Raw genomic sequence first — 15,647 nt, forward strand, 5'->3', positions numbered from 1 at the left:
TAAAGAAAGGGGAAGAAGGAAAGTTGAGAGGAAGATACAATAGAGGAAAGGGTCGAGTAACGGAGGGAAAACATGGAATGGGAAGCAGAGACGGGAGGGGAAAGAGGGAGGTTGAAAAGGTGGAGAGAGAGAAGGCCAGGTGAGAGGTGGAAGAGGAAGTAGGAAAGGGAAGAACCGGAGAGAGAGAGAGAGAGAGAGAGAGAGAGAGAGAGAGAGAGAGAGAGAGAGAGAGAGAGAGAGAGAGAGAGAGAGGAGGAGGAGGAGGAGGAGGAGGAGGAGGAGGAGAAGGAGGAAGGGAAGGATATTAAGCACTGTTATGTATTTGTTTTATAATCACGATGGAGTGTGGTAATCGCCAGTCACGGTCAAAAGCGAGGTCAGCCTAGCGGAGCGTGTCAGCCAAACGCTCAGGTAAACAGATTCCTTGAATTGTAATGCAGTTGCGCCGAGTGTTGAATTCATGGGCGTGGTTCGTGATGTAGTCATAAAATAGGAGCCAAAATGTATTCCACACGACGCACGCACGCACGCACGCACACACACACACACACACACACACACACACACACACACACACACACACACACACACACACACACACACACACACACATACACAAGAAAAATAAATAGATAAATAAAGAAAATTAAATGCAATTTGAAACTGAATTACAGATAAAATGAAAAAAAAAGTCAAATGTCAAATGAAATAGAAGTAATTCAGTGAAATCAAATAGAGTATAAATATAAATAAGAATAGGTAAATGAAATAAGATATGAAAGAAAATGAAAATAAATGAATCAATAAACTCGTATCGTAAGGAGAAACCCAATGAGAAAACCAAGAAGGACTTTATCTTGCTCTTCATCTTACAAGTGGAGGGAAGGGGAAGGAAATAAGAAGTGGAGGAGGAAATTGGAAGGAGTGATGTGAGAGAGGAAGGAGGAAGGAAGAAAGGGAGAGAAGAGAAGGGGAAGGAATCAATATTGTTTACCAAGACGGTCATGGAGAGTTTGCTCTTTTGATTTTTTGTAGGATTTTTTTTTTTTTTTAGTATAAGATATTCCTCGATTTGTCTTTACTTGTGTGTCCATATTATGTTTATTGATTTTTTTCATATTCAATAACACTTCTTTCAAATTATTTAGTGGTATTTTCTTTGATGTAATTCAGTTACAAATGTACTTTCGATTCAGAGAAATGAAGCTGATAATCGGTGTTCATCGAAAGGCTGATTAAATGGACGTTAAGAGCATTAGAGATATACTTGACTCTCATTTGTTTCTCGCACTGCTGGCCAGGTGGTGTTTGCCGTCGCCATGGTAACGTGACGCCGCCGCAGCCCTTTATTTACTGCACGGTGAGAAGGAAGTCCCTGAGCTGGCCACTGAGAGGGAGCAGCCGCCGCCCGCCGCCCCTCCAGCCGCGGTGACTGGGAGAGAGACGAGAAGGGCATTTACTGAGGCGAGGTAATCTGTGATGGAGCCTTTTGTGTGTGCATTGTAAGAGAAGATGACTGACGATGTAACGGTACACACACACACACACACACACACACACACACACACACACACACACACACACACACACACACACACACACACACACACACACACACAATAAATATAACAGTGAAACGAAATGTGTCACACACACACACACACACACACACACACACACACACACACACACACACACACACACACACACACACACACACACACACACACACACATATATACACAACGTTTAATAAATATAACAGTGAAACGAAATGTGTGCAAATCTCGAAGTTCAGGAAAGTCTACGGTGAACAAATATAAGTCTTGGCAGTTACTTGTGATTTAAATTAATTATATATAATGAGTAAGATCAAGAAATGTTGATGGTGATAGGGCAGTAATCGCATAATGAATAAGTAAAATGATGAACAAAATGTTGTGACGGTGAAGGACATGGTGGTGGTGGTGACGGTGACTTCCAGGACATGTCACAATCAGTCTGTAAGGACAGTGACGGGCAGTCAAAAATGTCCTTTGAATTTCACGGCATTGCCTGTGGTGGTGGCAGTTGTGTGGGGCTGAGATTACATACCCAGATAAGATGTGCCCGCCCTTCCCAGCAGCGCCACGGTAAAAAAAACTGCAGAACACCGAATTACAATTCAACCCATGAATAACTTTTACAGCCTTGAAAAGTCGTGACCATGGCCAGCACTGCAGCGCTGCCCACAACCGTGCCTCCCGGTCAGCAGCAGCAGCAACAGCAACAGCAGCAGCAGCACCAAGAGGAGGACCAGGAACAACAGCAGCAGCAGCAGGAGGAGGAACAACAAGAACAACAACAACAACAGCAGCAGCAACAACAACAACAACAACGATGGACAGAGTCGGAGGATCACCCTCGCACGGGCGTCACCGTCATGCTGGTAGGTAACCTGACATAATGTCTTGTTCCTTTAGATAAGACTCGGAGATTGATGGAGATAAACATAACCTAGCATGATACATTGCTAGTGAGGCCGCATGGAAGTCAATAAGTTTCCTGCTTGAGGTCAAGCCTTGTTGTGTCCTTGGCAGCCCACCATCCAGGTGACAGAGCCTCGAGTCGTCCCCACCGAAGTGGTTCCCGTAGACGCCAGTGCTCGCTGTCAGGCAGACGCTTACAAGACATCATCCTCCACTTCGCCCACGGATGTGTCGGCCTTCCAGCTGCCACCAGTACCACAGACGGGCAAGGCAAGGACCCCGTCAATGGAGGTTCGCCTGCCGCCGTTGGTGGTACCGCCCTCGGTGCCGCCCACCACCCTGGACGGGGCAGTGGAGCTGGTGAAGCAGAACAACATGCTGCTGTACCTCACGCCGCGACACCCACCCTCACGCCTCGAGTATGATCCCTACAGCTTCAAGTAAGTGTCAGGCGTGCTGGGAGGTGGTGCGTCAGCCGCCCTTCCTATGGGTGTGATAGTGTTCACACTTCAGTCACGAAAACAACAGGATGACACAAGATTCCCCCACCAGAAATACCATTCTTTAATGTTTTCACATTTGTATGGACAATAATTGATAGTTCATGTTGCGATATTTCCTTATTAGTGCAGCGATTTGGCAGGCGATGTAGTACCTGTTTTTTTTTTAGGTTTGACCTTGATGAAGCCTGGTTAACCGTGGCTAGGGTGTGTTTACTGAGGCAATGAGGCTATAGATCTTGATACGTGAAAGTGTGTATATGTATGTATGTATGTATGTATGTATGTATGTATCTAGGTATGTAGGTAAGTATGTACGTAGGTATGTAGTATGTATGTATGTATTTATGTATGTATGCATGTATGTAGGTAAGTATGTATATAGGATGTATGTATTATGTCTCTTCGTAATGTCAGCGTGTTGAGTCGGCGGCCGCGGGGCTCCAACCACTACGCCATCCTGAGCAGCGAGGGCGTGACTCAGGTGTGGGCAGGGCAGGTCACCTTCACCTCTATGGACGATTTCCGGCGAGAGGTGGAGCTGTACATGCGCCTCACTAAGGTGGGCGCACGTGACTCACCCGCATTGTGTTGTCTCCTTAGTCATCTCAGCACGAGGCTCCATTCCCTTCATTACTGTAGTGAATAGTAATGCGGCGCTCGTTTATTTTTTCCTTGATTCTTTTGTTAAGGAGGATAATAATTAGTCTCCATGTGAGGGTATTGTGTTCCTTCTACGTATGCATTTCTCATCTTAATATGGTACTTTGTCTTGCTTTACTATGCAGAAGAAAGTACACTGAAAGTTCTGTGAGTATGACCTCCAGAACACATCCGTCATTAGTTTCCTGTGACCATGAAAATTTAACCCTTTTACTGCGACATACAATGAGCCACAGCACTAACAACACTGCACAGTCTTTGTAAATTCCTACAAAGAAGGAGAAGTGAACTCCATAAAAGGACAGGTTTTCCTAGTGGCAAATATGTTATAAATAGCTGCAGAATGAGGAAAAAAAATGCCTCAGAGTAATTTGTGATTAACCCCTTCAATACTGGAACACATTTTTACCTTCAGATTTGTTTACGATTAGACCATTTTATTGACATTAGAAAGGGTCTATGGAGGTCAGAAGATTAATACCTAGAGTCTTCACTTTTTTAATCCCCACATAAGTTTCTGAAGCTGTATAAAATCACCAAATAGTAAGGAGAATGAATATGGAAACGTCATGGTACTGAAGGGGTTAAGGAGCGACGAGTGAAAACACCAGTAAATGGGGCAATAATTGTTCCAGATTCGATTCTTCCGCAACTTCCGCATTGCAAAAACATGGCAGGTGTGGCGGCGCAGCGTGAGGTGCCGCAAGGTGAGGGAGGCTAAGATACGTCTCACCGCTTACCTCATCACCCTGCAGCCGCCCTTCTACCCTACCCTGGTCAACGTCGCCGCGCTCTGCCACCGCCTGTCCCACATGGGCCTCATCCAGGTGAGTGTCAGGGGAGAGAGGCACGAGAGACACAATTATACCGGTACTTTCCCCTTACGTCACCATTGCCTCTTTGGTGTCCCTATTTGGTGTCCCTATTTGATATACCTATCTTGGTGTCTTTATTTTTGGGGTCCTTTCTTGGCATCTCATTTCTTGTGTCCATTTTTTTGTGTGTTCCTTTGTTTGTGCTCATTTTTCCATGTATTTCTTGGTGTCCCTTTCTTGGTGTCCATTTCTTTATGTTCCTTTTTGTGTCCCTTTTTATGTGTCCATTTTTTACCTCCCTTTTTTTGTGCCGCTTTCTTGATATTCCTATTTTGGTGCCCCTTTCTTAGTGTCCCTATTTTTGTGTCCTTTCTTGGTGTCCCTTTCTTGGTGTCCCTTCAGGTGCGGAGCGAGGAGCCTGCCGTGGTGGAGGAGTGGGTGGCGCGACAGCAAGAGACATTGGAAGCTGTGAGGAGTCGCCTGGCAGCCTTCAGGTCCCTCCTCCTTCAGGTGGTGGCGGCCATGACTCACGCTGACGAGAACACTGCCGAGGCTGAGGGTGAGTGGACGTGAAAGGAAGGCTCGGAAGGAGAGGGAAGGTCAGGGTTAGGGAGTCTGTGGAAAGGAGAGTAATACTGGTGTTGTGTGTGTGTGGGGGGAAGAGGGTACGAGTATAGGAAAAGCATTGTTAAAGAAGAGAGAGATGCTGATATGAGAATGTGGAAAGAATATGAAATTGGAGAAGATAATAACAGGATATTTTAAGAAGATGATGCTGGAGGAAGGAAGAAAAAAAATAAAAGGATAAAAAAAGTGTGAATCCTCAGGCTTTTTAATTATTGAACTAGAGTTTTCCCATTACAACATTACCCTCCACTTCCTTTCGTTTCTCTTCCACAGGCTCCGAACTGATCAGCGGCGAGAAGCGACCAAACACCCCGAGAAGCACCACGGGCTCCTCCCTCACCCGCCGCCACTCCCACACCTCCGTGGTCAAGTGAGTCCTGCGGGAGGGAGTGGAGAAGGTGCTGGGCCTGAAGGAAGAGGGTGAATGAAACCTAAGTTATTGGCAACAGCGTATAACAGCAGCCGTCTCGCCCTTATTTCACTACCATCATCATCAAATTATCCTGAAAACTAGCGCCTTACCAAATTTCACATCACTTTAACATAACTGAAAACAAATCACACTTCACACCACCTCACCTTTACACCATTCCACATTTCACCACACCGTGGCTCACCTCACCAAACAGCACCTCCACCCCATACCACCCCACTTATCCTTACCCGGTTGTCCTTCGTCCAGGATGGTGCGCGTGGTGGATCTGATGGTGGCGTCTGCACTCCGAACGATGCTTCACAACACCATCACCGCACTGCACGACGCCCTCACCATCAAGGCGCCACAACCCCCGGCGGCAGCACACGGCCACGAAGAGGTGAGTGACTGGGTGAGGAACAGGAGTAGACGAAGAGAAAAGAAGAATTATTAAAAGAAATGAGAGAAAGATGCAGGAAAAAAATTGGAGAAGGAAGAGGAAGATTAAAAGGACGGGAGGAAGAGGATTAAAGGAGGGACAAAACTATCTAAATCATATAAGAAATAATAGATTATCTTTATCTTTTCCAGAGTTAGCACAGAGAATAGATACTCGTGACTGAAGGAATTTGAGTAGGCACAAATATTCCGTTTAAAAGATAAATCATCAAACAAATTCAGAGTTTCATATTTACATGTAACAGGAACACCTCGCAGGACAGATGGGAACAACTTTTCCTGAAATGTTGAAAGTTATTGTGCATCAAAAACAACCAGTCAAATGATAAGCAACTGAGAAAAACTGGGCCCGTCCGGGATTTGAACCCGGGACCTCCTGCACCCAAAGCAGGAATCATACCCCTAGACCAACGGGCCGGTGAAAGACAGAGTTACTGGTGAACAACAAACTCATGAGGCGAGGCGGAAAGATATAAAGCAAGGTATCTAGAGAAAGAGATGAATACAGAAACGATTAGACGAAGATTTTACTGAACATGGAAAAGGAAGATAAAGGGGAGAAGGAGGAGGAAGAGTAGGAGGATGGAGTAATATATAATCGTAATAATGATACAAAAATAAATGAAAAAAAATAAAATGCAAGTTAGAGGATATAAGAAACAGTTAAGCAACAAAGTAACACAAAAATACAGAAAAAAAGAGAGAAAAAGAGATGGAAGTAGGCGGAGTTTACAGCGAGGGCAGCAGAGAAAGATGAATGAACCTTAGTAAAACTCTCGCCGTGCAAACACAGAGCATCGCCTCCCTGCACAACACCTGCCCACCCTTCATAGATGATTAATTAATTAGCTGCTGCAGTGAAACATTCTGCTATCCGTTAACTGTTTGTGTTTGTACAGCTTTGGTACATAAACCCGCCCCGGCACCTCGCTCCCTGCTCCTCCTCCTGCTCCTGTTTTGCTCTTTCTATAATTTTTCTATCTCTTCTCTCCTTTTGGTGAGCCAGTCTGTTGCTCTGTATGTCTGGTCATGTTTGTTTGTATCTCTGTGTCTCTGGCTATCTGTGCTTGTTTTATCAGTCTGTGCGTCTCTCTCTCTCTCTCTCTCTCTCTCTCTCTCTCTCTCTCTCTCTCTCTCTCTCTCTCTCTCTCTCTCTCTCTCTCTCTCTCTCTCTCTCTCTCTCTCTCTGTCTCTCTCTCTCTCTCTCTCTCTCTCTCTCTCTCTCTCTCTCTCTCTCTCTCTCTCTCTCTCTCTCTCTCTCTCTCTCTCTCTCTCTCTCTCTCTCTCTCTCTCTCTCTCTCTCTCTCTCTCTCTCTCTCTCTCTCTCTCTCTCTCTCTGTGTCTGTCTGTCTGTCTGTCTGTCTGTCTGTCTGAAAAGGCATGAAATACTATTTAAACAAATGAAGGGGCGTAATTATTTTTACATCTAATCATGCTGATGTTAATTTACTCTCTCTCTCTCTCTCTCTCTCTCTCTCTCTCTCTCTCTCTCTCTCTCTCTCTCTCTCTCTCTCTCTCTCTCCTGCAGGAGGTGACGGAGGAGGTGTGCGCCATGTTCAAAGTGGAGGTGAGCGCGGAGGGCACCACTGTGGTTCTTACGCCCACGGAGGAGGGTCTGCTGGGTGGGCTGAGGGCGGTAGTGAGGGCGTGCGAGATCAGCGTGCTAACCCTGCAGCCCCTCCTCCCGTACTTCAGCCCACAGGATAGGTAGGTGGCGCTGCTGAGGAGGTGGATGAGACGTATATTGGTATAGATAGAAAGATGGATTGATAGATGGAAAGATAGATAGATACATAGATAAATAGAAAGACAGATTAATAGGCAGATAGATTGGTAAATATAGGGTGTAATGCGCGAGTTTCTACGGATGTTGTTAAAGGGGAAATAGATAAAAAACGTTCTATTCACGTATGCTTAAAGCTAAGATATTCTAATCTAAAACTTTTTGTCAGCTCTGTAGTGAAGTCAAATGTCAACACAATCCAGTTTTTGTCCTGTCAGTTAGATGCATACATTAAGTGATTCCCGATTTACTAACTGCAAATTATGTTTTTGAGGGGCATGGTGTAAATGTCGAGGCCTAACTTGCACCCGAGAAGGTTATAAATAGATACTATGAAGGACAAGGCTGATTTTGTCTCAGAATGTTATGTATAAACTACGAAGAACAGAGATGAAGAAAAAAAAAAAAGTAGTGAAGGTGATCAGGACACTTAGATGAGTACCTTTGCATCAGCCTGAGTTTTCCTTACCACCTTCTTCTTAGACTGTATAGTAAAGTGCTGTAGTAGGGTTTATTCGCAGTACAAGAGCACGTCAGTTATCGCAGGAGTGTATAGTATTCAGGATTAGTTCTGCTTCAGTCGGAGTTTTCTTAACACTTTTTTCCTTCATACCATAAATGGACAATATTCTTTTTTTGCTGCAGAACATTAAGTATCATTATTGCAACAGGTGGTATGCAGTATTCATGGTATGTGTGTGTGTGTGTGTGTGTGTGTGTGTGTGTGTGTGTGTGTGTGTGTGTGTGTGTGTGTGTGTGTGTGTGTGTGTGTGTGTGTGTGTGTGTGTGTGTTTGAGTGTGTGTGATTGTGTTTGAGTGTGTGTGTGTGTGTGTGTGTGTGTGTGTGTGTGTGTGTGTGTGTGTGTGTGTGTGTGTGTGTGTGTGTGTGTGTGTGTGTGTGTGTGTGTGTGTGTGTGTGTGTGTCTGATCCTCACCTGTTCTGCACACTCATTCATCTCCAGACTGACAATTTTTTTTTTTTTTTTTTTTTTTTACGTCAGAGCCATTTCTTCGACTGAGATTTTTGTGCAGTGCCTGTCCTTCACTATTATTTCAAAAGTCGTGTAGTTATTTTACTGTTTCCGATTTTTCAGTTTTTCCGCTTCCGTCCTTACCGAGGTGCACGTCGCCTCTGTTACACGTGCAGTTACGTGTATATTTTTCTACTTTAGCATCTCGTATATTCTTTTTTCCTATTCTTGCATATCTGATTCTTTATTTTCATATTTCTTTTTCTACTTTTAAACTCCTTCTCTTTTTCCTCTTATCTCGTACAATACGCTTTTTCTCTTCATTTTCATAATCCTATTTTCTTCCCTCTTTTCTCTTTATTTTCCCAATCCTTTTATTTTCTTCTCTATCTTCACAATTCTCGAATTTCATTGTTCAGTTTTTTACAATCTTTCCTTTTCCTATCTCATTACCTTCACAAACTCCTACTTTTCTTTCCCACTGCAGCTTTACAATTTTTTCTTTTTCTATTTCTCTTCACAACCCTCCCTCTTCCTATCTCTTTATTCCATTACAGCTTTACAATTTTTCCTTTTCTTTCTGCTTTTCTTCACAACCCTTTCTTTTCCTATCTCTTTATCTTCACTAACTTCTTTTCTTCTCCGGCACAGCCCTCATGCACTCTACCTCTAACCTGCCGTCTTCCCCCAGTGAACTAATTTCTCATTTCCTTCCACCGATTTCCGTCAGGCTCAGTTCGGTCATGCAAGATGACAACCCTGTCCTCCGCACGATGCTGGAGGACGACGTGCACCTGCGGGAGACGAACGAGCGGGTGGTGGCCCTGACGGAGGAAAGCTGGCGGAAGGTGAGGGCAGAAGTAGAACCCCTTCACGAGTTACTGGTGCAAGCTGAGGCAAAGACCCAAGAGGAAAGCTTTCAAGGACGAGGTAAGGGATGATGTATGAGATGGATGATTTCAAGGGTGAGGTGTTAGATAGTGTGTGTTAAGAGCCGGGTAAAGCTTAGAATTTCAGGAGCGAGCTTAGGATCAAAGTTTTCAAGGGTGAAGTGAAGCTTATGGTCGGTGGTTTGAAGGGATGAGGTGTAGGATCAAGAGTAAAAGGATGACTTTTACGAGGGTAGAGGTAAATTTTAGAATCTGAGCTTCAAGGACAAGAGGAAGCTTAGGATAGTGTTTCAAGGATAAGGTGAGACATATGACGGAGAGATTCAAGGGCGAAGTGAAGCAAACTTAAGGTTAAAAGTCTATAGGGCGAGACAAAGCTTAGGATTTAGTTTCAAGGGTGAAATGAAACTTAGGAATTAGTTTGAAGGATAAATTTGTAAAACTTAGTGTTGAGAATTTCAAGGATGAAAGAAAGTTTACGATCGAGAGTGAAACTTCAAGGGAAAAATGCAAAGGATTAGATTAACATGGTCAAAGGGTGTGTCTGTGTGTGTGTGTGTGTGTGTGTGTGTGTGTGTGTGTGTGTGTGTGTGTGTGTGTGTGTGTGTGTGTGTGTGTGTGTGTGTGTATGCGTGTGTATGTGTGTGTGAGGCAAGAGTGATTGAGTGTCGTTTTTATAGACCATTCAAACGGGAAAAGTTGACTCGCAAGAAAGAGACAAAACAAAAACATCGAGGTGGCGGCTTCACTGTACAAAATATTGGTGCTTCCGTTCCCAACTCACTTCCCGGGGCTTTCCGCAAACGAGAAGTTAGTGGAGAGGCAGCGGGGTGGAAAGAAAACCACCTCTTGTGTTCCTTACGCAGAAGTGTAAGATGCAAACCCCGTGACGTAATAATTTTTACATCCTTAATTTTAACTTGCTGTGTTTGAGTTACGGAGAGAGAGAGAGAGAGAGAGAGAGAGAGAGAGAGAGAGAGAGAGAGAGAGAGAGAGAGAGAGAGAGAGAGAGAGAGAGAGAGAGAGAGAGAGAGAGAGAGAGAGAGAGAGAGAGAGAGAGAGAGAGAGAGAGAGAGAGAATAATTGTGTGTGTGTGTGTGTGTGTGTGTGTGTGTGTGTGTGTGTGTGTGTGTGTGTGTGTGTGTGTGTGTGTGTGTGTGTGTGTGTGTGTGTGTGTGTGTGTGTGTGTGTGTGTGTGTGTGTGTGTGTGCGTATGTGTGCCTATGCTTGCCTGCCTAAGTACCATAATCCTGCACTCCATTTCCTTACCGGCATCAAAAAGGAAACACAGGAGCGTGTAAGAAGAGTTTTGCCGCCAAGGAGAGCGGATACAGTGAATCAGCTGAGCATGGCGAGGAGAGGGACTGGCTGGGATTGTGTGGGTCTAGATGGGGCTTGGCGGGGCGGGGCGTTGCTGTGAGAGTTTGGTTTGGGTCCACCTGTCTTCTGCTTGTACTGGGAAGGAATAATCATCCCCGCCCGGCTATGCTAACTTCCTGCGTGTTGCAACTTCCCGCGTCTCACTACCGCCATCGCCACCGCCGCCGCCGCCGCCGTGAGAATGTAGATACAATAGGTTTCTTCTTTACGTAAATCGTAAGTTTTTCTTTTCCCTGTGTGAGGTTAAAAAAAGCAAGGAAACGTGAGATATAAAAAAAAGATAAAAATACTTCCTTGATACTGTGTGAAGAGGTACAGAAGAACATAGAAACGAGAAATAAAACATACTTCCTTTATATGGTTCGCTAGTAGGGTTAGCTGACACAAAACAAGGACAGATTTAATGCTGTGAATAGATGATTGACTTTCACGATACGTCATTTCTCCAGTACTCGATATCCCTGGCCGTGACCCCAGCCCACCTCCATCCACTTGTTTCTGTCAGCGCGGCCCTGATGGTGCGGTGGTCTTTGTGTCACTTGGTCAGCCTTCAGGTAGTGTTTGACGACCTTGAGGTGTCGCGGTTGTCCATAAAGGATAATGCGGTGCGTGTTTAGCGGAAGAAAGAGAAGGCATGCAAGACACGTGACCCGGGAAACCGCACAGTGGTCACCTTTCCTGTGTGGCCTCGCCCGCGCGCCCTACCTTGAAGGCCACCCGACGCCTGACTTACCTCAACTATGTGTCTTGGAAAAATATATCGGGATCCCAAAGCGAGGTGCGCGAGGCGTGTTATTGAGTACTGAATACATCACCAACGCCCTGTGTCGACACCGCTCCAGGGAAATTGCCGTACATCATCTCAGGGTGACACTGGGCGCGTGCGATACACTTCCATGTGTGAATGAATTAAACAAGAAAATAGAACGGACTAATGAAAGATGAAAGAAAGTTCACTAGAAGTAAGATGGAGTTTTAAATGAGAGAAAATACTTGAACACAATTAAATGTATATCTTATATTTAAAGTCAATTAAATGTGAGTAAATAGAAAAGAAATCAAGAAGGTTTTTGAAGTTCACGTGAAATGCCACTTTTTGTGTTTTGTTGCATGTGTGTCCTTCTACTGCATGACGCATAAATTCGAAAATGGAAAGCTGCTTGAAATCCACATGAAATAAACTGCCATGAGTTAAATACTGGTTGACCTTGAGTGCTGAGTTTGTTGCATCTGTGTTCTTTTTGTACTTGTTAAGCCCATTTGCTGTCTCCTTGTAATCCCCAGAACTGAGCGAGCTGGGCGGGTGCCTGGCGCGCGTGGAGGACCTGGTGGAGCGGGCGCGGAGCCTGCAGGAGGTGGTGAGGCTTGGGCTGCTGCAGGTGGACCAGAGCGCCGCTAGGAAGGTACTGGTGACTTCCTTCCGGCAACAGCAACAGCGGATGCACCAGGATGTCAGCCAGTGAGTTGCTGTGGCTTTACGCTGACGAGGGACTATTAACACACACACACACACACACACACACACACACACACACACACACACACACACACACACACACACACACACACACACACACACACACACACACACACACACCTGCAATTATCATAGGTAGGCAATTATGGCATTATCGCATTCCTAACGGTAGCAATGCTAATCTTGTCTCTTGAGTCTCTTGATGATCTTACATGTAAAATAATGTCTCTAATTTGATATGCAGTATCATTATTGTTTATCAATTATTTTTATTTTTTATTGTTGACAAACGTACAGACTGGTTTTTTAATCATCTTTCATCATACTTAACTACATGGGAACAATGATCTATTAAAAAAAAATGTAATTGTAAAGTTCATGTTAAAATGATGACTCCTCCTCCTGGTGTGTGTGTGTGTGTGTGTGTGTGTGTGTGTGTGTGTGTGTGTGTGTGTGTGTGTGTGTGTGTGTGTGTGTGTGTGTGTGAATTGCAGGGGTTTCGACCAGCGAGTGAGGGCGCTACTGACAGACGCTAACGACAAATGGCTTGGGCTGGAGTTGGCACCCGTGACGGCCCAGCAGGTGGTGACGCTGCTGAACTACGTATCGGAGGTCAAGGATCAGGTGAGGCAGTGGTGGTGGTTGTGGTGGCGGTGGTGGTGGTGTTAGTAAGGATAATGAGTTCTATAAACTGTAATCAATAGAATTAATCGGGAACAGCAGAAAATATTTATATAAAGATTGTATTAGATCATTCTAAAAAGTATTTTTTTAACGTTTTTTTAGTTTCATGTTAAAGAAAAATACTATTATTATCAATGCTACGCTCCTGAGATAATGGTTGTAATACTGATAGTGATTGTGACTGTAGTGGTGATGCTAAAAATGGTAGTTTGTCTCATATTTATCTCTCGTTAAAATCTTTCATGTTATCTCTTCTTGATCTACTTCTTTGCAATTCATAAGCTGCGTTTTGTTATTTGATTCATGGAATTTTCAGTAAGTCTAAATGCTATTGTCTATCCCTTATCATCCTTGATACTCCATAATACTTTGAGTGTTATACCAGTAATCACTAAAACAATCCGAAGCTTGCCGGTCACGTTCTTAAGGAAAACAAAAAATAAAAGCAGAAAACCCGGATGAAGTCGTGAAGAAACGTAAGGGTGAGAGACCGGGACACATACACACACACTCATCCCTTTCTCCTCACGCCGCCTTGACTTGCCTTCTCAAACGCACCGTAAAGAATAGGCCGTTTGGTGTAGGTGAGTGATCTGTGCTTTGTGTGTGTTTATGTTTGTGCAGATGGAGGACCTGAACCAGGAGGAGAAAGTGATCCGGGAGATGTACCAGATGATTCAGGGATACCACATCACACTACATCCTGAGGTAGGAGAGAGAGAGAGAGAGAGAGAGAGAGAGAGAGAGAGAGAGAGAGAGAGAGAGAGAGAGAGAGAGAGAGAGAGAGAGAGAGAGAGAGAGAGAGGAATAGCTCTTCACAAAAAAAAAAAAGTAGATAGACATACCGATACGATAATACGGAGACTGCCACGCAAAAGTCTAATGGCTTCTTGCAACGCCCATTAATTCCTTGAGTCTCTAAGTTCAAAGTTCTTATATGTGTGTCCTGCAGGTGCACAACAAGTACGAGGCGCTGCAGAAGGAAGTGAAGCGTCTGCGTAAGTCAGTGCGCCGCAGCCTGATGGAGCTCCCCGCCTCGGTGCGCAAATTGAGTCACCTGCTGGAGAAGGAGATCGAGGAGGTGGACACTGAGACTGCGAAACTGGCCGAACAAGTGCAGGCGAGTGTTTATTTTAGCGCCGCCTTTGTCTCTAGTGTGTGTAAAGTTTTTTTTTTTTTTTTTTTAAGTTTCGTTTTCTTTGTAGTTTCGTATTCTTGAGCTCCCGAAATTATCGTTATTTATTTATTTTTTTTTATCGTGTGCTGGTTTCTGTTTCTGTTTGTAATTCCTGTATTTTGTTTAGTTATTGTCTGTAGTAGTTAAGTTCCTGTTATTTGTTTGCTCTGTATTCTTTTCTATATTTTCATGCTGTTCGTTTATGCGTCCTTTCTCTGGTGTGGTTGTCCTTTCCTAACATTAAGGTCACTGTAATAAATTGTTTGGATGGAAATCAATAAGAAAAAAAGTAAGACTGAATTCATCTTTTCAAGTTACAAAAGTATTCACTCCAGACACAAACACACACACACACACACACACACACACACACACACACACACACACACACACACACACACACACACACACATTGACCGGCAGAAAAGTAAAAGTTGTGTGTAACTGTGTGTGTGTGTGTGTGTGTGTGTGTGTGTGTGTGTGTGTGTGTGTGTGTGTGTGTGTGTGTGTGTGTGTGTGTGTGTGTGTGTGTGTGTGTTAATACATACTCTGAACAGGCTCTGAGATTCCTGCGGGTGACGAGTGACCGGGAGGAGGCACTGAAGATGTTGGAGGCTGCTGATGGACGCGCCTCCACCATCCGTGCTCAGGCGTCCACCATCTCCCAGTACCAGACCAGGTTTCAGGTGAGGAGGACGGGAAGGTTAATTACTTGTTTATTTGTTTGATCTGATGACTGATTTTTTGTTTACTTGTTTGAGTGGATGACTGATTCTTTATTTCATCTACGTATATTGCGAGTGATGAGGACAGAAGAAGGTATTGGAGATTATAACAAGGGTTTAGCAAAAGTAAAATCCTCAGGGTCATTAATAAGGTTAGGACAAGAAATAGATGGTTCAAGAGTGGTAACAGAAAAAAAAGAGATAGGGAGAAATTGGTTGTCAAATAGATTGGTAGTTAAATGAGGTAGACTTATTAGTTAAGTTATAATGGCTGAATGATCAAAAAACTTTAAAAACAGATTAGATACATTTACGGATGAGGATAATATTTGGAAATAGGTCAAGTTTCATGTGGTTGTCTCGTGTAGGTCTGATGGCTTCCTGCAGTTTCCTTATGTCCTAAAAAATTGTTCTTTCCCTTCAGATGCCAGTGTGTCCCTTCAAGGAGCTGGTGGAGGTGGAGGAGGAGATCTCCCTCAAGATGTTGCTGTGGCGATCCATGTCCGAGTGGGAGGAGCTGACGAGGCAGTGGTACCAGGTAAGTGAACGCAAGGTATGGAGTATCAATGAACCTAACCTAAGCTAACCTAACCTAAGCTATCCTAAACTTACC

The 15,647-nt window shown here is 44.3% G+C and overlaps 1 protein-coding gene and 1 non-coding gene across 2 annotated transcripts; one reads left to right on the plus strand and one right to left on the minus strand.

The window, feature by feature from the left end:
• The first annotated feature begins 338 nt into the window (after positions 1-338).
• On the plus strand, positions 339-14,590 carry LOC123519701. The gene is made up of 17 exons (XM_045281202.1): positions 339-348; positions 1,302-1,360; positions 2,580-2,908; positions 3,386-3,530; positions 4,267-4,458; positions 4,849-5,005; positions 5,347-5,443; positions 5,756-5,888; positions 7,476-7,654; positions 9,432-9,631; positions 10,874-10,969; positions 11,421-11,525; positions 12,256-12,430; positions 12,943-13,072; positions 13,757-13,840; positions 14,085-14,252; positions 14,555-14,590. The coding sequence occupies exons 1-17, from the start codon at positions 339-341 to the stop codon at positions 14,588-14,590; spliced, it is 2,295 nt and encodes a 764-aa protein (XP_045137137.1).
• Trnap-ugg lies at positions 6,293-6,364 on the minus strand. Its single transcript has one exon. It is a non-coding gene; the product is annotated as a tRNA-Pro (tRNA).
• Positions 14,591-15,647: the final 1,057 nt, after the last annotated feature.

The sequence above is a fragment of the Portunus trituberculatus genome, chromosome 46, assembly GCF_017591435.1.
Source record: "Portunus trituberculatus isolate SZX2019 chromosome 46, ASM1759143v1, whole genome shotgun sequence".
Lineage (NCBI taxonomy): Eukaryota > Metazoa > Arthropoda > Malacostraca > Decapoda > Portunidae > Portunus > Portunus trituberculatus.